The sequence below is a fragment of the Rhinolophus hipposideros genome (genome assembly GCF_964194185.1).
Source record: "Rhinolophus hipposideros genome assembly, chromosome: 8".
Taxonomy (NCBI): domain Eukaryota; kingdom Metazoa; phylum Chordata; class Mammalia; order Chiroptera; family Rhinolophidae; genus Rhinolophus; species Rhinolophus hipposideros.
Window position 1 is genome coordinate 46,831,398 of NC_138054.1, and position 23,555 is coordinate 46,854,952.

At 36.5% G+C, this 23,555-nt stretch overlaps 1 protein-coding gene across 1 annotated transcript; it reads right to left on the reverse strand.

Moving 5' to 3' along the window:
• Window positions 1–525: 525 nt before the first annotated feature.
• DYNLT5 (dynein light chain Tctex-type family member 5) lies at window positions 526–23,282 on the reverse strand (the record flags this gene model as incomplete). The annotated part of the gene is made up of 4 exons (XM_081055525.1): window positions 526–2,766; window positions 3,629–3,753; window positions 7,516–7,607; window positions 23,164–23,282. 4 exons carry the CDS (start codon window positions 23,280–23,282, stop codon window positions 2,563–2,565), a joined length of 540 nt encoding a protein of 179 aa, XP_080911651.1. The 3' UTR covers window positions 526–2,562.
• Between the last annotated feature and the right edge of the window lie 273 nt (window positions 23,283–23,555).

Here is a 23,555-nt window from a genome sequence, read left to right on the forward strand (position 1 = left end):
CTGTGGTTACTCGTGTATATATCTTCCCTATGGGATATTAGTTCTTCTAGGGTTAAACTGTGCTAGTGGGATCTTTGTAGTTGGTAGTTACATAGCATAGTGCAATCAACGATTCTTGGTTGAAAAGTTAAAATGTATTAAATTTCATGTTAGGTGCTGTCAAAACACGTGGTTCAGGTATTCAAGATGTTTTCAATCTGGTAAGGGAAATAAAACTATTATTCAGTAATTAGCTAGAGAACAATCAGGAGCTTAACTATGAGAATGATGAAAGAGAGAGAACAGGAGGGAAGGAATGGGTAGAGAAAGATTTAGAGAAAAGATGAGACCTGCGTTTAATGCTGAAAAGTGAAGAAAGTTGCTATAAGTGGAAGGAAAAATCATAAGTGAAGGCTGAGATGGGCATAACAGGTCTGGGAGAAAGGGTGGTATTTTAGGAACATCTATTGAGAAGGAAAACACCAGGAACATTCAGGGTGTTTCAAAGTAAAACAATTTCCTCAAATTTACAGTGTTTTTTTTTTAATGTTTAATTTTTCAAATGGTTATATAACTGACATAACATTGTGTAAGTTTAACACATACGACATGTTGATTTGATACTTTTATGATTGTAATACACCGACCACCGTGGTGTTAGCTAAAACATGCATGGAAATTTTCTATCACAAAGGCTTTTTGTGATAAACAGCATTCTTCCAAGTTAGTCACAATTACTGAGTTTTTACCATACATTCTCATACTGCCATATAATTGCTAGAATTCATCATTGACTATCTGAATTACAGGACATGGCAATCTGCTGGCAAACTGCTTCGTTTTTTATTTTTAACAGCCATAATGTTTTGGTGTTTGATTCTTAACACAGCCTGGAACTGACGGTAAGAAGATCTCATGGATGAGATTTTAAAACTCTAAACAAAAAGCCATTTTTCTAATGTACTTTCTTCCTACTAAAGAATTTTCTTCATTCTGATTTATTCATGCCAAATTGCCCTATGGTTGCCCCTGCTATTGTTCTAAGATGTGAGATGTTCACAAATGTGTAATGAAACTATGAAGCTCATTTACTTATTGTATTTATGATATTATCCGGACTCAAAATTGGCCTATGGAGATTGACAAATATTGGTTGTGATAAATTATTACACAGACGTATTTTCACTAAGGCACTAAGAGAAAAAAATAATGCAAATTGACTAATTCATTTTGAAAAGCTGCCTTAAAAGCTAGAACAAACAGAAGGAAAGGAACTTAAAAAGTGCACTTTTTTTTTTTCTAGACGTCGTTTTGGGGAAAAATAAGACATCAATACATTTGAAAACTATAAAGCACTGACTGTTTTCCCACTTGTTAAATTCTTTTTGGTATGAATTACACATCATTTTTTCCTTAGGACTATAGCATTGCTAATTTTCTCCATATGCGTACAATTTGTCTTTGACCTTTAACAAATGTCCTCTAGGCAGTCCACTTACTATCCAAGAACAATGCCACGGCATCATTTTACATACACACAAAGGGCTGAAAGCTCCATAAAAATAAATGATCCATGGTGCAAGCTGCATTAACCAGCAGAATAATAAGCTATTTCAGCCCTGTAAATTTTAGTGCCATCCATTCAAAACCTCACTGGGTCACTTTAGTACTAAATTCATAGGAACAAAACAGTAAATACACATGTTTTATTTGTTAAGCTGCCAGCTATATATTTTGTGTAAAAATTTGTTAGCCTAGGAAAACCTATTCAATGTCACATCAGGCAGTGTATATTTAAAAGCAGTGTCTCTTTCCAAGACATGATTTTATGTGTTACTATTAAGCCTCATGTATATTTAATATCATAGCGTTTACTTCAGTGCCCTAAAAAGCCTTTGTTCACATTATAGTTTCCATTATTGAAGAGCCAACATTCAGTTCTCCCACAATATTATAAAGTGCAGGCAACCCACAAGAGCTTCTAGTTTTAGCTAGAAGCCCTGTGGGACTATGATAATTGTTATGAAATCATTAATTCTACCTCAGCAGTTTCAACTGTCAGGTACATGTAACAATAATTGCAGTTAATGAATGCTGCTCAATTTATTAAGTACAAAATGAAAGCCAGTATTCTTTTATATGCAGCACTGAGACATATTAACATTTATCATTTGTGTATACCATGTTGAATATTCTACTGTCATTTATTCGTCAGGGTATAGAGCCATATTTTTTTTGAAACTTTTCTTCATTAAAAAAATTCAGGAAATTCTAACTCTCTAATTAAAGGGTAATTAAAATAATTAGTATGAAAAGTAATACTTAATAAGAATCTATGTGTATGAACAAAAAATCCAAAAGAACCAAGACTTAGTTCCTTCTTGGAATAAACAAAATTCTTTTCCTATGCTACCCTTCCCTCCCTCAATCTTTACAAGAGTATGAAAAAGGCCCCCAACTTCCAGTTGTTTGAATATTGATGTTGTTTCCTTCTCAAGGTTTTAGGCAATAGAACTTTTGTGTCCATAGATACAGCCTATTTCTTGATTTAAAAACAGTAAGTACTAGATTTCTCATTTTCAATCACTCAAAGTAAACTGCATAGACATTTGCAAGAGCAAAGAGGGAAGCATTTCTGAAAACATAAGATGAAAATGTATCACTTTTGGGATTCCAGAGGCATCTACTTCCAATAAGGATGCTCTGACTATTCAGTTGTCCAATGTGAACAATCACAATTAGCTTATACCGTGGAATCATCAGGTCCTTGACCTGGGCTTTAATAACCTAGAAATTAAAAGGAAAAGAAAAGTTCCCACTTAGCCACATTGAAATTTAAGAGTCTTAATCTTTGTTACAAATATTGTGGATTTAAATTAAGAAAATGGCACGATGCATTGTAGATACCTTCAGTAATTGTTGTAGCACCATAACTATGATTTCCTCCAAGCACTGTCTTCATGAGATAGACATTTAAAGACCAAATGTTAGCACCAGCAATAAATCTACATTTGCTAAAGCACATGGAAAAGCTGTAATCCAGAAAATAGAATTTAATGGATTTATTACATTCTTTGAAAATCTATGTTAAGATGGCTTCCCTTCAAAGAATGTTGGCATTAGAGCTCTACCATTTTGTTCATGTCTAATTAAGGGACCATACATCTGGAGTCTCCTGTAATATGACTAATCGTGCATCTTTAGTAAAGACTTTGTTATAAAAAAGAAAGTAGAGAAAACCTGATGGAGTGCCAGCACTTTAGCTGATAAAAATAGAAATGTATTTAAATGTATTTAAAGGACACAATGTCCGTATTTGATGGCAGTTAAAGCTGCCTTGGGGAAGACAAAATGATTTTAAAATGTTTTATCTTTTTCGATAATTTTTTTTAAATAAATGGGGCAGTTTTATATATATTTAAAACAAAATACATGCCAATGGTGCATATAACGATTGTTTCAGACAAAGGCGTTTTTACACACACGTACACACACACAGAACATGACCTAATAAATATTTTAATAAAATAAAATATAAATAAGCATTTGTACTGCTACTGAAAATTAACTGCCTTCATCAAACTTAGGGAATTGTGCTTTCAGTAAATACTCTAGTTACAGTTAACACTTTGGGCAAATCGCACATTACCTCAGAAATTGTTTTAGTCATCTGTCTGCAGAGCTCTGGTTCGTATTGTGCTTCTTGTAGGTAGTTAGTTAACACATCTTTCAGAATATGGTTGACAATGACCACAGGAAAATGTTTGGTAGGACCTGAAAATATAGACAAAGTTCTTTCTAAGAAATCATTTCAAGTCATATCCACCCACTGCAAAGGCTAATCAAGAATACTGAAACATGGAGAGACACTTGATCTCCTGAGTGGCCTCTATTAAAGGAAAAAAGTAGTCCTAATTAAGCTTCCAGTCAGGTTCTCTGGCAGAGGATAAGAAGACAATGGACTCATCCATTTACCAGACGACCTACAGAGTATGTTCGATACCATTGAGGTTTGACATAGAAAGCATCCTCCTTTCCAGTTCTCACTGTTAATGACTTACTTCAAAGTTTTAAAATCTTTTTCACTGGTCCCCTAACTACTATTCTCCCCCTCTAGTTTATCTCCCCCTCCAGTCTATCAGATCTTACTGTGCCGTGCTATGCCCCTCAGCAAGGTCTAATGTGCAGCTCTTTCCCAACCTATAGCCTCTTCTCCCACCATCACAGTTCTCTACACGGATGCTGCTCCATCTTATGGACTCATCTCTCTTTAAAGGATGCTTGTACATTTGCAATTGCTCTTGTTTTTAATGGAACACCCTTCCCCATCTTGTTCATCTGAGAAATATCCACTCATGTTTCAAGGCCAGCTCAAATATCTTGTTCTCCAGGTAGCCTTCCTCCTCTCCTCAGGTGAAAATCATCCCCCTCTTCTCTGTAATCCTCCCCATGCACTGGGACCCCACTGCTATCCTGGCTCCTAATCCACCTAACAGCTGAGGCATACCTGCCTTTCTCCCCAGTGAAATATGATGCTAGATCAGATTATAACCTTTCAGAGTCTAATACAATGTTAAAGGCATAATAAATGTTTAATGTATGATTTCTGAATTCAAGTAGAATTCAACATTGATAGATAATCATAGTACAGATCATGGCCACTTTTACTGAGCATTTTCTACATATCTGGCACTGTGATAAGCATTTTATATTTATTACCTTATATAATCTTCCAGTAAATCTCTAGGGTGAATCTGATTCATACCTTTTCAGCACACAGAGCTCAAAGTCATATGTACCGAATGACTACAGATCTTTTAGTTGTAAGTGGGGGGAAATCTAACCCAAACTTAGCTTTCCTAACTGAAAAATCTAAGAGTACTTTGGATTTAGAACACAAATGATGACATTAGGATTTAGTTGTCTATTGGTCTCAGGGTTCATGTGAGGGCAAGATGGCAAAAGCTACCATTAGCTCCTAGACTCTTTCAGGTTTCAGGGCCAGATCTTGCATCTTCGATAGCTCAAACAACATTTTCTGAATTGAATATCAAGGCTTTGATTCGTTTGACCGATCACAGTGTTTTATGCTATCGCAGAATCAGTCCCAGTTACATCTGTGAGTCTAGTATCAGCTTCAGCAGAATGTTGTGGACCCAAAGTGGTAATGAAAGCAATGGTGGGGCTTCCCCCCAAAAGGTAGGTAAGGTTACCAGAAGAAGTATAAAAGTATATTGGATGGCAGGAATATTAGTTTTCTACCACAGCACTGAAAATACCGGTAGACTGACTAATTATGGAGCCTTGTAATCTATATAGTCTTGGGGATTACTGTAGAAAACGCTGCAAGGCCTAATGGGATATTCTGATGGTCTATAATTTTCTTGAGGTTAACTAGCACAGATGGAACCACTCTGGCCCATAGAGTCTTCCTTTGGTCATTGGTAAATCTCTGTGGAATTTCTATATAGCAATAATTATAAAGGATTCGGATAATAGTGGGCAGGTACACATTTAGAGAAAACAAGTAGGTCTATGAGGAAACATGAATGGGAAAAGATATTCACCGTGGACCTCACCTGGGAGTTTAGGGACAGGTGCAAAGATCTTTGTTTTCAAATATCTGAAACCTCCGTGTGAAGGGATAAACATCTCTGTCAACAGGGGACCAGAAATCATTTGCCTTTGCCTTGAAGGCTTTTTTTTCCACCTATCAACGGCATTGGTGGGTTTTGTTGGATAAAATTTTAATGCATATCTCTTTCATTTAACTCAAATACATATAAAATAACTTCGCAAGATAACCCAAAAATGCTCAATGAACTTTTTTTTATTTTACAATCAATATTATTTTATCTTAATTTCAGGTGTACAGCAAGGTGGTTAGATATTTATATAATTTAAGAAAAGATCTGTCTGACTAGTCTAGTACCCACCTGGCACTCTACATAATTATTGCCATACACTGACTATATTTCCCCAACGTTCAGCCACTGATAAAGCCTCAAGCGATAAGCAAGTCAGGTGAGGCAGGGTCTTAGGGAGTTACTAGAGTGAGAAGAGTTGTGGTCACTGTATTAACTCTTCTGCTGTGTTAATTGATTTCAAGTTTTTCCCCCAAAATGTGTCAGAAATCCACACACAAAAAAAGTTGATATTTTGACTATTTTATGCATTTAAAAATAACAATTTGAGCTGCTTTGTATGTAAATGACATTTTTATGTATAAAAATTTCCTATTGTCATTTATTCTTGAAAAACACAAAAATATAGAAAAATGTACATCTGCTTTCCTAAACTCCCTTTCTGGAAGTTTTCATCTGCAGTCAGCAGATGGAAATATTCATTAGGATATATCTGACCATCATGGCAAAAGGGTTAATGTAGATTCTGGTCTGGTATCAGTGCTGAACCTGGAACTATCCAGCAAAAATCTCAGAGCACACCGAGACCAATTGCTGCCCACCTGGGGCCTGTGGATTCAGGTAAGTTTTCCAAAAAAGAGTGCAATGTGGGCAGGGCTGGCTGCTTGCAGAGAAAGTGCCCTCGGTGTTGGGGATGTTAGGTAGGGCAGGTTCCCAGTGAGTCAGCTGGGTGGAGCTTGCCAGACCAATCAGATTCAGATTTAGCCTGTGGGGGAGGGTTCAACACAGGAAAGATGGCGTGGCGCCCACCTGCCGGCTGCAAGGGAGGAGGCCCCCTCACAGGAAAAACGGCCCACTGTCCTCCAGCCCTCACTCCGATGCCCCCGGTGACCCTTTGTTGGAGCCCAAGGTGAGTGTCCGCGAAAGAGAGAGTCTGTGCATGAGCTGTTTAAGAGGCTGTCTCAGTTTCCTGCAGCCTTCCGTCCAAACTGGATGGTCAGAATCCCCACTATTTTTCACAGCCAGATGTTGTTGGGCTCCTCTTCCCAGCACCAGTACTCTGGGCTGGGAAGGCTGGTGTGGGGCTGGGGTCTCTCACTCCTCCAGGGGGAACCTCCATGGCCAAGATATACCTTCTGGTTCTCAACTGCCATGCAGAGATTTGGAGTCAGCCATTTCGGGTCGCCACCCTTCCTACCAGTCTTGATGCGGCTTATTCCTAATATCCTCAGTTCTAAAACTTCTGTTCAGCCAGACTTCAGATGGTTTCCCAGGTTGATTGTTCTATAATTTAGTTATAAATTTAATGTGTTCTTGGAAGAAAGCAGACACAGTGTTTATCTACTCTGCCATCTTGGATCTCTTTCCTCCTCAGCAAACTTCTTAATTCAGTAAAACACAATACGTATCAGTGCTATCCAGCGAATGGCTTTGTATTTAGGAAACACTGATAGAGAAAAGTACACAATGGGTGTTATTCCCATTTTGTAGAAGAAGAAATTAAAGAAGCATCACATCAGATCCCATATATTGTGGGATCCCATATATTGTTAATTCAGATCCCATATATTGTGCTAGCAATGAAGATAATGCCATGTTATCAGATATTATTTTAAGTAGCTATCATTCACAAAAATTAGAAGTTTAAAATAGGAGTGATGAAATAACACACCTAGCTGATAGGTATTTTCCATTTGTACTGTACGGCGAGAGGCATCATCGCGCAGGCTAGGTTCATCCATACAAGACACAGTACTGAAACAGCTGAAAGCAAGGCAGAAAACAAATTTCAATGGTTATTACAATAATAACAAAGCACAATATTGCCTTCAGCAAAAATGTTACAAAGGTACAATTTCCTCTAAGAAAATTTCAAGCAAGTCCCATAGAAATATCCCAGTGACATATTTAAAGTCTGAAACATTTGAAAGATGGAAACATTAAGGTGTAAGAAGTTTCTTGGAGCAGGTCTCAGTAGAGTGGTTAAAGCCCAGAGTAGTGCTAGGGGCATCTGATTATCAAGAAAGTGTTCCTGGGTTGGTTCTGAGTGACGGGTAACCGAATACATATTTCAAACATCCATTGCCAATCGCGTCTCTACCACAGATGCAAAGGGTTTCCTCAAAGCTGACAAAGCTCACAAAAGAGACTGGGGGTTATATGAGAAAGCTTAAAATGTTAGGCAACAGCTCTCTATATACATAGGGGTTATAAAGAGTTTACTATCGTATGTACCTCACAAATTCTGTTAGTAAGAGCAAAGAAAAATGAAACTAATCTATATGGTGAGAGAAACCACAATTCACCCAAAGTATCATAAATCAATGCGCATCAACCACTCTTTTCAACGTTAAGAAAGGGTTTTGGGTTGGTAATCAAGGCGATATTAGTTTATCCAGGTGCTGAACAGGAGACCCAAACTAGAGGAGCCCCTAATGTCCCTCCAGCACTATTTAATTCAACTTAATCAGAGGAAATTAAACTGTCACTAATGGCACTCACAATGTGATACCCCCAATTCTCTACACCTGTGAAAATGGAGGTTAAGCCAGATGTCATTTCAGAGGAAATGATATAATAGTGTGTGTATGTGTGTGTGTGTGTGCGTGTGTGTGTGTGTGTTCATTTTCAGAGTGACCACTTTTATAAGCAGGCTATGTTTTTGCTTTAATTAAATGACAAAGAGATGTTTTTTCTTAAACTTTTGGGATTTTTCTTTTTTGATCTGTAATGAGTTTAAAATTCTTAGCTCTCAGCTGTTTAGAATTAGTGAGCTTCTTGTAAAGTGATATTTAAAGGAAATCATGGGTATATCTATTTTTAAAAATCATTTAAAACAATACAATTTCCACAATAAATTTTAAGGTTTACCCACTCAGCCCAAGAACATGATGCAAGAAATTATGGCTTCTTTTTCACGATGGATTTCTGGATTAGTGACTTCAGTCTTCATTCTTGTAACACCTGCTGTCCTCAATTTTCTGCTGCCCTTTGAAGTAACATCCAACCTGTTTGACCACATAGGTTGCAGGTGTTGTGGGCAGTACCAAAGACAACAGCTTCGGCTTAGAAAACCCCACATGGCATAAGCCCCTTGGTTCTAAGATAAGCCAGCCTGTCCCAATATTATAAATGCTACTTTTAACTTTGCAAAACATTTTCCATCAATGATCTCCTTTTACCTTCACAATATCCTTTCAAGTAAGTAAAAGAGTCCTTATTCCACACATTTCAGAGATATAGGAATGATATAGGCTTACTGTCATACACATAGGAACGACAGTCTTAGATTTCAAATATCTTATTTATTTACTTCTTAGTGACAAAGTCTCACATATGATCATATCTGAAAGAATGAAAATAAGGGCAATGACTGCCTGAAAAAAATTAATTATTGCAATTAAAACTTGCTTGCACAAACATAAGGAAGTATTAATAAAGACCCTATTTCTTTTCTACCTAACACCATATTAAAAACTTATAGAAAAAAGAAGAGTTGGTACAAAGCTCAAATTAGCAGAAGTTAGAAGTTTAAGACAACCAAGCAAACAAGGATCTTTACAAACAGTCCTCACTATTTCTTTGTTATTGTCATGTTACTAAAAAAATGATATTTAGTGCAGTTTATAATATTATCAGTACGAAACTGGGAAGTGTCACAAGGGCAGCTTAAAAACCCCACAGGCTGAAGGTTGGTGTACAAATAGAAAGTTTTGCAGAGTGACTGTTTTGATTTACTGGAGGTGATTTAGTTCCACAGTAATCATGTAAAAAATGCATGGTCATTGTAAAAAGTTCAAAACATATAGAAAAGTATAAAAAACAAAGTAAAATTACACAAAAATTACTAACCCTGGTGGTTATCTAGCCATTGTTTACAATAAAAAAAAATCTTTTCAGACATAATTTTACATATGGGATCACATTACAAATGCTGGTTTTTTTCCCCCCACTCAGAAATGTATTGTAGGTAACTTTCTATGTCAAAAATAGTACTCTACATCAACATTTTAAATATCAAGACAGTATTTAATATCTGAACACACTGCATTTTATTTAACTATTTATTCTTCAGGCCATTTAGGTTGTTTCCATTCTTCCATTATAAGGAAAACTATAATAATCATTGTGGCAGGGACTGGCCTTTGCTTTCCAGTTTTGTTCTTGCCTCTTCCTTGGTAACAGAACTCTTAGTTTTTGGGAATATTTCTCTCCAAATTAAAGACAAATTCTTGGATTCCTTTGGTGCTATTGGGGCCATGTGGCTCGTGAACTAACAAGATGTAAGTGGAAGTTTTGGGTGGAAATTCTAAGAGAGCTTCCTTAAAAGAAATAATTCAACCAAGAGGAGCCTGTTTATGCCCTCCTTGATGACTGGAATGTGGATATGATGGCAAGAGCTCAGCAGCTATCTTGGGTCTTTAAATGATCTTATGGATAACAGATCAGAAAGATAGACAAGTAGGTCTCTGAACTGCTTCCCTCCAGACTGCTTATGTAACAGAAATATTTCTGCTTTGTATATTTCTGCTTTGTTTTGAATTTCTGCTTTGTTTGAATAGATTTCTGCTTTGTTTAAGCCACTGTTTTTTTTTAAAAAATCATTATAATATGAAGTATTAGCTATAACTGATACAAATTCTAACTGATACAGAGTTTGCTTCTTGAAAGTGGGATCCTGCAAGTTAATAGGGCACAAAACTTATAGTTAGTTTAATGGAGGAGATAGGGCTCTGGGGTTTCAGATATTTTGCTCAAAATATCTCAAAAAACCTCGAATCCCTTATCATGCAGAAGGAAAATATTTGATTAGTATATTGATTTCTGTACCTTGGAAGGCTATGTATAAACCAAGACTATAAATTCATGAAAAATTATACTTTAAAAAACACTCTGTTGGTGGCATTTTTTGAAATTGAGATTTGATAGTTCCAACACTAGAATGAGGTGGGTTGAAAAAAGGGAGACAGAAAAGAGAAGAATAAGGTGAACAAAAAAGTAAGATATTTATTCCTTCAAAAAAGACAAAAGGAAGACATAAAACATTTTTTAAATAATTGCATTCTGGGCAAATAACATTAAACCAGAATATAAACTTGGTAAATTTTTAGAAATAAAAGAGATCTAATATTTGAAAATTGTGATGCATTCTGGGCAAATAACATTAAACCAGAATATAAACTTGGTAAATTTTTAGAAATAAAAGAGATCTAATATTTGAAAATTGTGATGCATTCTGGGCAAATAACATTAAACCAGAATATAAACTTGGTAAATTTTTAGAAATAAAAGAGATCTTATATTTGAAAATTGGGAATTACCAATATCAGTTCACAATACTGACTTAGAAAAACATATGTATTTTCTATTGATAAACAACTTTATTCAAGCCCTTGGAAAATTTTAAAGATAAAAATGTGAGGTGCTCAAAGAGAAAATTTATTTTAATTACTAGCTCTGTATACACAGCAAAATAAATTTATTTGATATACGTCACAATATTGCAAGTGGATGAATTTCAATTGTCTATAACCAGACTTTCCCGAGTTTATAATACTACCTCTTCTAAATACATAATCTCATTTCAAAGAGAATGTTGTAGTTGATTTATTTTTTTAAATGTGAAACATGTTCTTGCTGTCGATGTGTATTCTCATCAGCTTCTTGGCATTTGTGAAGGAAACATTTCAATTGGCAAAATGTGTACAAGAGAATTGTAAAGTTTTAAGATGGGAAGTAGATTGAAAGTAAATGCAGGAAGATAGAAAATCTGGCATACACTACTGGTAATAACACTGAACAAATCAACTAATATTATTATAGAGAAATGAGTAACAATTTGTAATCCAATGCAAATTTCAGTTAATACTTGGAATCGTATGTGCTGTTGCTGAGGACAGACTTTGAATTGACCTGGGTGAAGTAACAGCTGCATAAAATTGGTCCCCCAATAACAAAAGTAACCCTTCTATATTGTACCCGATTGACACTGGAAATGTCCCATGCTAATCCAATAGCCTGTGTTCTGATTATGCAGAAAAGAGGCAAAAAATGAAAAATAAGTAGCTGAGGAGTTTGAACATATTTATTCTGTCTTGAAAACATCTTGCAGATTGGCTTGCTGACCGTTCCTTGAATTACACAGAATAAATTCAAGATATATCTTATTGTTATGACTGTTAGAGATAAAAACATTAATTTCAATAAATCTCACCAGCCACAATACCATCTAATTATAATTGCGAATTCATTTCCAGACATTTTCACTGCCATTAGATGTTTTGAAGCTTCAGGAAGAGATAATATTTGAATGCATAACCAGCCTTGGAGCCATTAATTTAGGAAGGTCAGAATATCATCTCTTTCTTCTATCTGTCGCGGTGAAATGCTTGGAACTACCATATTTTGAATGGTATCATTTAAGCGGAACTCCCCCAGCCCTTAATCTGTTATTAAAGTTATATGCTGCCTCCCAGTGGAGACATTTCAGAGCGCACAGAGAAAAGAAGGCGTCAGGGTATAAAATTTGCACATTATTTTTGTTTGTTTTTTTCTTCATTCTTTCTACAAATCTTTATTGCCCACAATGTGGCAGGCAAAGGGGAAAGTACTGGTAATACAAAGAAAACTTAAGAGTCCCTGTGCTCCAGAAACAAGATGTAGAAAACAAGAAAAATATGGATAGAAATTCATTTGGGAACTTTGCACCTCAAAAATTCTAGATGTTTTTATGTATGTTAGGCTTAACAGCATACCAACTCTTCCCCCATCACTAAACAGTGAGAGTTGTCTGGTAAGGTAATTTAGTTTTGTGGCCATTTAGTTTATAGCAAGTTTGCCGGAATTATATGTAGTTTTTGTGATATTTTATTTGCGTTATTAGCCCCATATTGCTAGCAACAGGAAGATTATAATGGGAACAAAAGTCTAGATATATTTTCAGAAATGAAAGAGGAGAGAAAATGACATACTATGTGTTGTTGTGGAATAATTTTCAAGAGGAAAAATGATTCTGAAGGATAAAGAACGAGCCATTCAACCTGGCTCTGTGGTGAAAAGTCTGGCTCTGCAGTGATTGAAGATAATCCAGGAAACGCAATTAACAACATAGAACAATTTTAATGTATGGATGGAAAATCGGAGTTACTCTCTGAAGTCCACTGAGCTAATGTTCATCCAAGATATGGTCGGGTTAAGGTCAGAGACAGCTGACGAAACTTCTCTTGCAGCTCCGGGATGAACACAGTCTCAATGTTGCATTACCCCTGGCAATTATGAGAGAGGTGAGGCTGAGAGTGTGGATGACATAATTACTTCTACCATGCTACAGAGATCATCAAGGAGGAGTGTGGTCTATCTCAACAGAATTTCAACACAAATGAAAATGTTCTTTTGTTGTTGTTATTAGATGCACACGGAATGTTTCAGCAAGGAGGTAAAAGGATATCTTGTTTAAAACATTTGAACGGAGCACTTTTCCATTTGCTGTAAATGCATCTTCTGTCTGCAAGATGAAAGCCCTTGCTTACCTGGGACTTAACACATACTGAACCTGTGAATCTAGCCTATTTGTGAGAAAAGAACTTGCTTGTTCAGGAATTAGTATGATGTAATAATTAGTCAACTATCAAAAAATATTTATTGAGTGACAGCTATACGTCAGGCACTCTTCAAGATCCTTAGGATATAATAATGAAAAACACAAACTAAGATCTCTGCACTCATGGAACTGAGTGAGAAAAGACAGACAATAGACTAAACAAATAAATTATATGTTATGTTAGAAAATAATACATGCCGCAGAGAAAAGCAGAGCTTCGTTAAGAGAGTGTGGAAGTGGAGGGGGAAGAAGGTACTGTTTGCAATATTAAATAGAATGGTGAAGACAGGCCTCCATGAGCAAAGAATTGAAGGTGAATAAATGAGCCCTGTGAATGTCTGAGGGAAGAATGTATCAGGGAGACAGAAGCACATTCACAGGCTTTGAGACAGGACGTTGCCTGGTATATTTGAAGAAATGCATAAAGAAAGGCTGGCATAGCTGAAATAGAGGGAGCAAACAGGAGGCTGGAAAAGGATGAGGTTACAAAGGTGTCGGGTAACTAGACCTTGTAGCGCTTTGTCTTTTACTCTGATAAAGCGGGAGCCTATAGAGAAGTTTGAGCACAGGAATAGCAAGATCCACTGTATATTTTACAATGATCACTCCAACTGTGGTGTTGAGAGTAGACTGCAGGTTGGCATGGGTTACAGCAGGGTGGCCAGTTCGAAAGCTTTAATGGTAATCCAGTTTAGAGAGGACAGTAACTGCTAGGAACTAAATAGTATCTACCCAAAATTCATATATTGATGCTAAACCCCTCATGTGACTGGAGATGTGGCCTTTAAGGAGTGATTAGTCTTAAATAAGGTCATAAAAATAAAGCCCTGAGCAGATAGAACCGGGGTCCTTATAAAAAATGAAGAGACAGCAGGGCTTTCTCTCTGCCATGTGAGGACACAGTGAAAAGGTGGCCATATGCAAGCCAGGAAGAGGTATTCTGACCATGCTGGCATCCTGATTTCAGATTTCCAGCCTTCAGAATGGTGAGAAAACAAAATCCTATTGTTTAAGCTACTCAATCTATGGTATTTTGTTATGGCAACTCGAGCTGACTAATACAGTGGTTCAGACCAAGATGGCAGCAGGTGTGGGTAGTGGTAAGTAGTTGGGTTCTGGACATATATATAAAGTTGATCTGATAGAATTTCTTGATAAATAGGAAGGAGGGTAGTTAGTTAAACAGTTAAGTTCTGAGAATGTTGAGTTTGAGATGTCTAGTAGGTCTTGAAGTGAAAGGTCAGTAGGCAGATAAATGAGCCTGAGGTTTGGGAGAGAGGCGTGGTCTGAAGACACACATTTGGGGAAATAACACCATGTCTCAGTCACTAGAGTGGAGGAGACTCCTGTGCGGATAAGTGGAGGACAAGAAGAGAAGACAAAGGACTGCTCCCTGAGGTACTCCTACGTTAAGAAACTGGGGAGAAAAAGATGGACTGGTGAAGAAGTCTGAGGAAGAAGGACCAGTCAGGAAGAAGGAGAATACAAAATGTATGTTGAGAAGCCAAGTCCAGAAAGTGTTTCCAGAAAGGAATTGTCGACAGTGTCAAATGTTGAGAGGGCAAGTAAGGTGAAGACTCACCACTAGGTCAGCAACATGAAAGCCATTATGATCTTGACAAGAGCAGTATCAGGCGTGCAGGGATAGCTTGTTTTGTTCACCACTGTATCTTTAGCACCTAACACAATGCCTATAACATAGGCAACAAACATTTGTCCAACGACTAAACACAATGACTCCATGATGAAGTCATTATTATTCTCATTGTATCGATGCTATATTAAGACTCAAATGATATTAGATAGTTGCTAGTGAAGCAGCAGATCTGAGATGCAATCTCAGGCCTCGTTTGATCCCAAAGTTCTACGTAATAATAATAGTTAATACTGTGCTTGCTCTGTACTTTGATGTGCCAAGAACCATTTCAGGTGTTTCCATGTATTGTTTTAATAAATTCTAACCACATCTAGAAATGATAATTCCTACTTTTATCCCATTGTATAAAGAGGGCTTAATAATTTATGGAAGATCAGCAGTTTATTGGTACTCAGGCTGGAACTTGACCTCAGCTAGAATGCACCACAGAGCAGGCCTCTGAGCCACTCACTCCATTCTGCTCCCTGACCATGCTGCTGCTATTCCATTGACTCCTTTAGAAAAGTTACGTTAGTGAGCTCGGGCTGCCATCACAAAGTACCACAGACTGGGTGGCTTAGACAACAGACATTTATCGTCTCACAGTTCTGGAGGCCGGAAGTCTGAGAACAAGGGTGTTGGCTGGGCTGGTTCCTTGACAAAGCTGTCAGGGAAGGATCTGTTCCAGGCCCCTCTCCTTGGTTTGCAGGTGGCAGTCTCCTCCCTCTGTCTCTTTACCTTGCCTTCCTCTGTGCATGTCTGTGTCCAAGTTTCCTTTTCTTATAAGGACATCAGTCATATTGGATTAGAATCCACCCATATGAACGTGTTTAAACTTAATGATCTCTTTAAAGACCCTATTTCCAAATTAGGTCATATTCTGAAGTACTGAAGAATAGGACTTCAACATACAAATTTGGGGGGAGTTAGGAGAGGCAGACAATTCAGTTCATAACAATACACACACTTTTGAGATGTCTCTAAATTCTAGGGTTAGAGAACCACGGATTATTAGCTATCATCTGGGACCTGTGATAATCATTTTACCGGGCAAATCATTTTATTATACCAAGTCTCAGTTTCCTTAATGTATAGAGATAATAGGATGTGCACAAACCTATTTTTTCTAAATACTGTTAGATTTCTTTACTGAATGACTATATCAGTTTTTATTCTCACTTGCCTTGCCAACATTTGGTATTATTCTCCTTTCCTATGTTTTACTATTTGAATCGGTGCAAACTGGTACCTTGTTTTAATTTCCATTTTCCTCATTCCAAGTGAGTTCAAGCATCTCTCAATTCTGTTTAACCATTTAGACTTTGCTTCTGTAAATTGCTACATATTTCCTTTGACTATTTAAAAAATGGTTTTCATTTTTTATTGTTAATGTGCATAATTAAAAAAAAAATATCTTCCGCTGGCTTATTAATAGTGTTTAACAGTGTATTCTCTGTTGAACACAAATGCTAAGTTTTATTGTAATTATATTTATCAAGGATTTTTTTTTTTGGTTTGTGGTTTTGCTTTTTCATGCTGGGATCTTATTTAAGAAATCTTCCCTTCCCGTAGAACACAAAGATATTCTCCTATACTTTCTTCTATGCGCTTTATAGCTTCCCACATTTCAGCCCTCCATCTGGAGTCTACTATGCAAATGGTATGAGGTAAGAATGCGGCTTCATTTTCCTACATAGAGGGAGCCAGTTTTCTCCCAACACAACCTATCAAAAACATCCAACATTTCCCCACTGCTTTTTATACATTATACTTCCATATATTCATGGGTCTACTTCTGAAATTTCTGTGTATACCATTGATCTATTTGTCTATTCCTGCATTAGTTATCATTTTTACTTACCATAACTTTGTGGTAATCTTAATATCCGATAGGGAAAATCCTTCTTCTATGCTCACTCTGCAAAGCTAACTTAATTACTCAGAATTCTTTCCTTATTTATAAATTTTAAAATTGTTTGTTGAGTTTCTCAAAAAGCACAAATAAATTTTGATTGAGATATATTGACCTTGTAGATTGATTTGAGAAACGATATGTTATTGTGTTAAGCACTTTCATCTATAGATTATTTCTCCAATTCAAAACTTCCTTAACTTTCCGTGTATTGTTTTAATAAATTCTCATCACATCTAGAAATGACAATTCCTACTTTTATCCCATTGTATAAAGAGGGCTTAATAATTTAAGCCTTGAATGATTTAAGCCGTGAACGCCTTTACCTGCTTCTTCATGCTGGCATCTTATTTAAGAACTCTTCCCTACCTGTAGAATACAAAGATATTCTCCTATACTTTCTTCTATGCACTTTATAGCTTCCCACATTCAGCCCTCCATCTGGAGTCTACTATGCAAATGGTGTGAGGTAAGAATGCAGCTTCATTTTCCTTCATAGAGTGAGCCAGTTTTCTCCCAACACAACCTATCAAAAAAATCCAACATTCCCAGGGCAGTTTTCACAAAGATACCAATGAAGGATTATGTGCAAAGATGTTCCCTATGGCACTGCGTACCTTGGCAAGGAGTGAACGCTACGCTGGGTGTTGATCCCGAGGATACAGATAAGAACATACGTGATGGATACATATCAAGGAGTATTATGCAGCAGTAAGAAGCAACGAGATAGATATTCATAGTTCCATAAGTAAATATAGAAAGTAAACACGTTGAATAAGATATATGAGATTGAGAAAACAAAATGAAATCTATAGCGCAACACCATTTATGTAAGTCAAAAACACATCTCTTTGATAAGTACTTATGCGGCATTCTTTTATGAGATGGTCAGTCAGGTGTGGCCAGAAAACGAGACGAGAGGGGCTCACTTAAACATTATACTAATAGGTTTTAGAGACAAGAGACATGCCTTGCCATGGAGGGCCATGTGTAAAAACAGCAGGGTGAAGAAGACGAATGACATGAGCAAGGAAGAGCCGGGGCTAGAGCCTTCATTGGGGTTTCGGAGGGAAAGGGAAAGCCAGGCGGGGGAAACAGTTCGGGACTGGCTGGTCTGAATAATTTCTGCAAGCTCTAAGCTGTAAGGGAGGCCCCTAGGTGCCTGGTAGTTGGCTCTGCGTTGATTAAGGTGGAGGAAACTGTCTCCTGGGTTGTGAGGTTGAGGGCTGCAGAGAGAGGATTGCTTGCTCTGGGTTTGTTAGTTTGCGTATCAAAGACATAAGGCATCTTCCCTGCTGAAACCTTGGCTATCTTTAAGAATTTGCTCAACCTGGAAGGGAAGGCAGTGTTCTCCCATTCGGAAAAGAATTCTTAAGATGTCAAAACATCATAATACACACACACACAAAAAATATGTATCTATATGTCTATATATACCTCTGTCTCTCTCTCTTTCTCTCTCTCTCTCCATATATATACACGTGTGTACCATTGTGTACCATATGTGTGTGTGTGTATATATATATGTGTGTGTATATATATAGGAAACAGCACTTAGATGTGTATATTATAATATGTGTAGTATTGGAGTGGGTACCCATTGGGAGATGAGCGTGGGAGTGAGAATGGGGAAGAAGAGGGACAATTAGGTAAACATGAGTGCTCTCGCCCATATTGACGATGACAATGTGCTATGAAATGAGGAATATTTTCCACTAAAATCTGCTCCTGAGATAAATAAGATAATAAATGAGAAAATGGAGATAATAAAAGTATCTTCTCTACGTAACCCATAGGGTTTTTATAAGAATCAGATGGATCTTATATGTGAAACGGTTGAAAAAGTATAACATACTATTAGTTATTATTGTGGTTTCATTTTGGAACATAGCCATTTCAGTTTTCTTAAGTTTCTCCCTCTCTGGTGGGGAAGCTGGATCTCATCCAGATCTTGTTGGGTCCTTTAGTTTGGTTTAGATGGGAATAGAACTTATTGAAATGAGGAAACAGGCCAAGCACCGTCATTTTTAACTGCACATAAACAGCTCACAGTAGCATAGGAATCATGGAATACATTAACCACATTTAAAAGTACCTGTTCACTGCCTTTCCTACCAGATTATACACCATGAGAGCAGGGATTATTGGTGTGTGGTCCATCACCTAGCATAGTACCTGGAATGTACTGGGTGGTCAATTAAATTTATTTCAAATGAAGTCATAAATACGATATTTTTCCATTTTTGCAGAAACAAAATTACCAAGTGGCTTTTAGTTTACTTGAAAAACAAACTTCTCCAGAATAGAACCCTACAGTAAGTCACCTTTATCTGTCTAATATGTGGCAAGTTAATTTGCACACAGTAGAAGCTCAAGAAACCTTGACTAAATGAATAAGTGAAAGAATACAGTGTGTTTGATGCCACCAGTGGGTTCAAGTAGAGAGCTGTGGGATCCACATTCAAAGCTCTCGTAACATGACATTAGGGTAATTTTGGTTTGAGGCAAAAGAGAAACTCTTTAGTCACCGAACTTAGGGCTAGTCTACTAGTTGAACTACTGGACTCAGACATAATCAGCATGGATATCATGTCACATTATCTTTTGGAAAGAAACTTAACCTCAGGCTTCTATTTCCATTCTAAGAACATGAGAGTAGCACATCTGTTCAAAGACTGTTTGAAGGCTGCCAAAGGCTGAGCTTCCAACAAGAAAGATGTCATTGCAAATACCTGCTCTTATTCATGGATGGGGACCAGAAGGTTCTAGTGAATACATAGAAGAGTTTCGTTAATGCAAGTTACGCATCGACAGCCAATTTTTAGAGAATGAGAATACTTGACTATAAACAAAAGCCCATTTTACCACTTCTTAATTCTGTGGCTTTGAAGGCTCAGCCTCTCTAAGCATCTGTTTCTTCATTTGTAAAACGGAGATGATAATAGCATCTATCTTATAGAGCAGGGTTTGGCAAACATTTCTGTACAATTCCATATAGCAATTTTTTTTTCAAACTTTGTGAGACCTATGGTTTCTATCGCAACTACTCAACTCTGTAGTTATAGTGTGGAAGCAGACAGAGGCAATACATACATAAATAGGCATGGATGTGTTCCAATAGAAATTTATTTTTGGATACTGAAATTTGAGTTTCTTATCATTTTTACGTGACAAAAAATTATTCTCCTTTTGAATATTTTCCAACTGTGTAATCACCATGCTTAGCTAGGGAACCATACAAAAACAGTTGGCAGGTGGAACTTGGCCCTTGGGCCATAGTTTGCTACCCTCTGTTGTAGAGCTTCTATGAGACTTAAATGAGATCATAGTGAGGGCTCAATAAATGTGGAGCCCTTGTTGCTATTATTATTTAAGTGAAATACAAACAGAACTCCAAATTACAGATGACAACCACATAGGTATGTGTAGAAAGAAATATGACAACTTGCTGACAGTTATGATATTGAGATGGTAAGATCCAGCCTAAAATGTTTCTTTTTAAAAACATAAGAATCACATTATAATGAAAGCATAATTTAAATAAAAACACCCAGCCCTAAAAACACTTAACAAGAATTATATTGTATATAAATTCAATCTTCATTTCACAATTCAGAAGGTACTTGGGATATCCATTATGCCCAGGGAACGATATTAAGCCTTAGTTACTACTGGAGAAGACTGTACACACAGAATCCATGATGGTAGTGTTGAATTTGTGCACACTCAAGAAGCTGCTTTCCAAGTAGGTTTACAGTCTACTCTTCTTTGCCCTCCTCATCTGTGTCTTTACTGCTATCAAGGCAAATAAGTCTATACTCTCATTAGAGAATTATACAAAAAACAGCCCAACACAATACTATGCAAAAGGGGAAAGCAGCAGAAGTAAAAAGGAAGAGAATCCAACCCATCCGGAAGGGGAAGTGGTTGTAGTTGGGTTGTTAGAGAGAGCTTTTTGGAGAGATGAGGATGGAGCTAAGTTCTGAAGGAAGAGGAAAAGGGAACCAGAGTGTAAGAAGAGTATTACAGATAAACGTACCCCATGGGAAAGCAACATAAGGCAATGGCTGGAGGCAAGACAGAACACGGAGGGATTGTAAATATGGGAATTGAGTACTGCCATACAGTAGATGCTGGCAAGATAGTGGAAAAGATGGTGCTTGAGAAGGAGACAAAGTTTGTAGACTCTATATGCCATACTCATGATTTAAGATTGTATCCTAGTCATTAAACCAACATCTGACTTGTAAGCCTCAGTTATTTCACAGAAAAATGGTAAGAATGATGCCCACCTAGTAAAATTAATGCTGGGGAGATTGAGAGAGGTAGTGTATTAGGTCGTCAGTATACTTCAGGATATATTTTATGCTACTGAAATTGGTCTATTAAAAATTTGTTTTGCAATAACTTTCAAATGAAAGGTATATGCTTTTCCATTAAACAATGCAATTTCAAAACAATACCTGCATTTGATAGCCTCTAAGCTTTCAGAATTTTCTACTAGCTGCAGATGGATATCATGAAAGAGAATCACCCGTGCAGTCTGGTCTAATACAGTGGAAAGCACTCAGGAGCTAGGGTTGGGGCATTACAAGGGTGGGGGAAACTTTTCATTTGCTATTTAAGACAAAAAAAAAAAGCACAAGTAGAGGACCCATTCTGAATGTTTGGTTTGAGAGTCCAACTTTCTACTTTCAAATATATCAAAATAATTATTATTGAACTGTATTTGTTAGTGAAAAATCTATGCTAATGTGTTGAAAAAACTATTTTTGTATTGTTACTTTTGGTTTGTATTTGTACTTCAGCAGTAAAAAAAAAAAAAAAAGAGTGATCTCTAATTCTTCAAATTTGGCCATGTCCTGATTCTGTATGACTTTCTTATTTGCTATGAAAGGGAAGAGGTAAATGAAAATTATGTAAATACAGACGATAATTTAGTGTTTGGGTGAGAGCAGGTTTTTTTTTAAACCATGGGAACATGATTTATGTCAGATTATTATTATAAATTTTTTCTTGAAAAGAGTTGAATTTAAGCTAACAACTGTTTTAAAATAATTTTCAAAAGAACTCTTATACTTAAATACTAGAAATAGAAGCCAAAATGGCTTAGAGTCAAAAGCAAAAGTTACAGAGATTATTCACCCAGCTTTACTTTACATGCTAGGATTGCTAGTCTTTTGTATTTTCTATCTGTAAAATAGAGAGATTGTACTTGTAATCCACAAATATCCAGGAGTAGAAAGAAGAATTTTAAATAAGTGCATTAATACACTCTGAGAATAGGAAGATTTGGTTTCAGAATTCTAAAGTAAATGTATTCCAGTTCTGGTCTTAGTTCCATAGGACACAGTTCCTGCTTCCCAACCACGGGGTTTAGTATACCACACCCTTCAATCCTGTGGAAACTATTAAGAAGAAAAGTCTATTATATAAGTTAGTTGGCCTCTGCATGGAATAATTTGTTTTGTTTTCTTCCCAATGGTAGTCATCTCTTTAAGAGAGCAAAGAGCATCTCTTGATTCATCTCTTTAAGAGAGCAAAGGCAATATGCAGCAAGAGCCAAAAAAAAAAAAAAAAAGAGTACTAATTACCCTTTGACTCACAAATTATACTTCTGGGAAGAAAACAAGCAGAGATATTATATAGTAAAAACGAAAAAAATACATGGAAACAAACTTAAAATGCCCAATAATTGGGGAATGGTTAGCTAACCCAAAATTATAAACTGACAAAATATTATGCAGCCATTTAAAAGGACATGAGCAATAGTTACTAAAATACATTACACAATTTGTGTGCAATAATGATAAATGCATCATATTTGTATATATTGATTACAGAAATGCAAAAACTATGTATTTATGTAATATTGAAGAGAGAAATTCAGGAGACATGTAAGAAGTATCTGGTCTACATTGCATATGGTGTTTCTTTTGGGGCAGTCTTTGAAGTAGTAAAAAATACTGCTGGAATCAACATATCACTTATTTTTTCTCACTTTCTTTCTCTTTCTTTTAAACATGTGTCCCCAAAAGATGACTTGAACCTTGTATTTGTCCACTTTCTCTCTTTTTATGTCCCAAAGGAAATGTCTTTTTTTCTCCTGATAAGCATTATGAACCAGTTTATTCAATAATTAAATTGAAGTTATTAGATATTCAGTACTCACTCTTTGATGCGCCCATGAAGTTCCCTCCGTCTGAATTCATGACAACTTAGAGGAGACACACTCCCCTTTTTCTTCACTGAATGGGCCATTCTGTCTTTAGCAACATCTGACATCATCATAACCTCTGGAAGAAAACATTTGTAAAATAGCAGACGAAAGATCTAAAAACATTTAAGTTAGTATGATACGGAGATTCATTTTAAATAAGGTACAGATATTTTTTCTACCTATTTTAAATGGGGAAGTGGGATTTCCTTAAGAGTTTTAGCATATGTTGTTATTCTGGTCAGTATAACTGGAAATATGATAACTTTGATAACTTTTATTTATGCAATAGTATACTTACTTCACATAAGCCGATAGTAAACTGCAACAAAAATGCTTAACTGCAG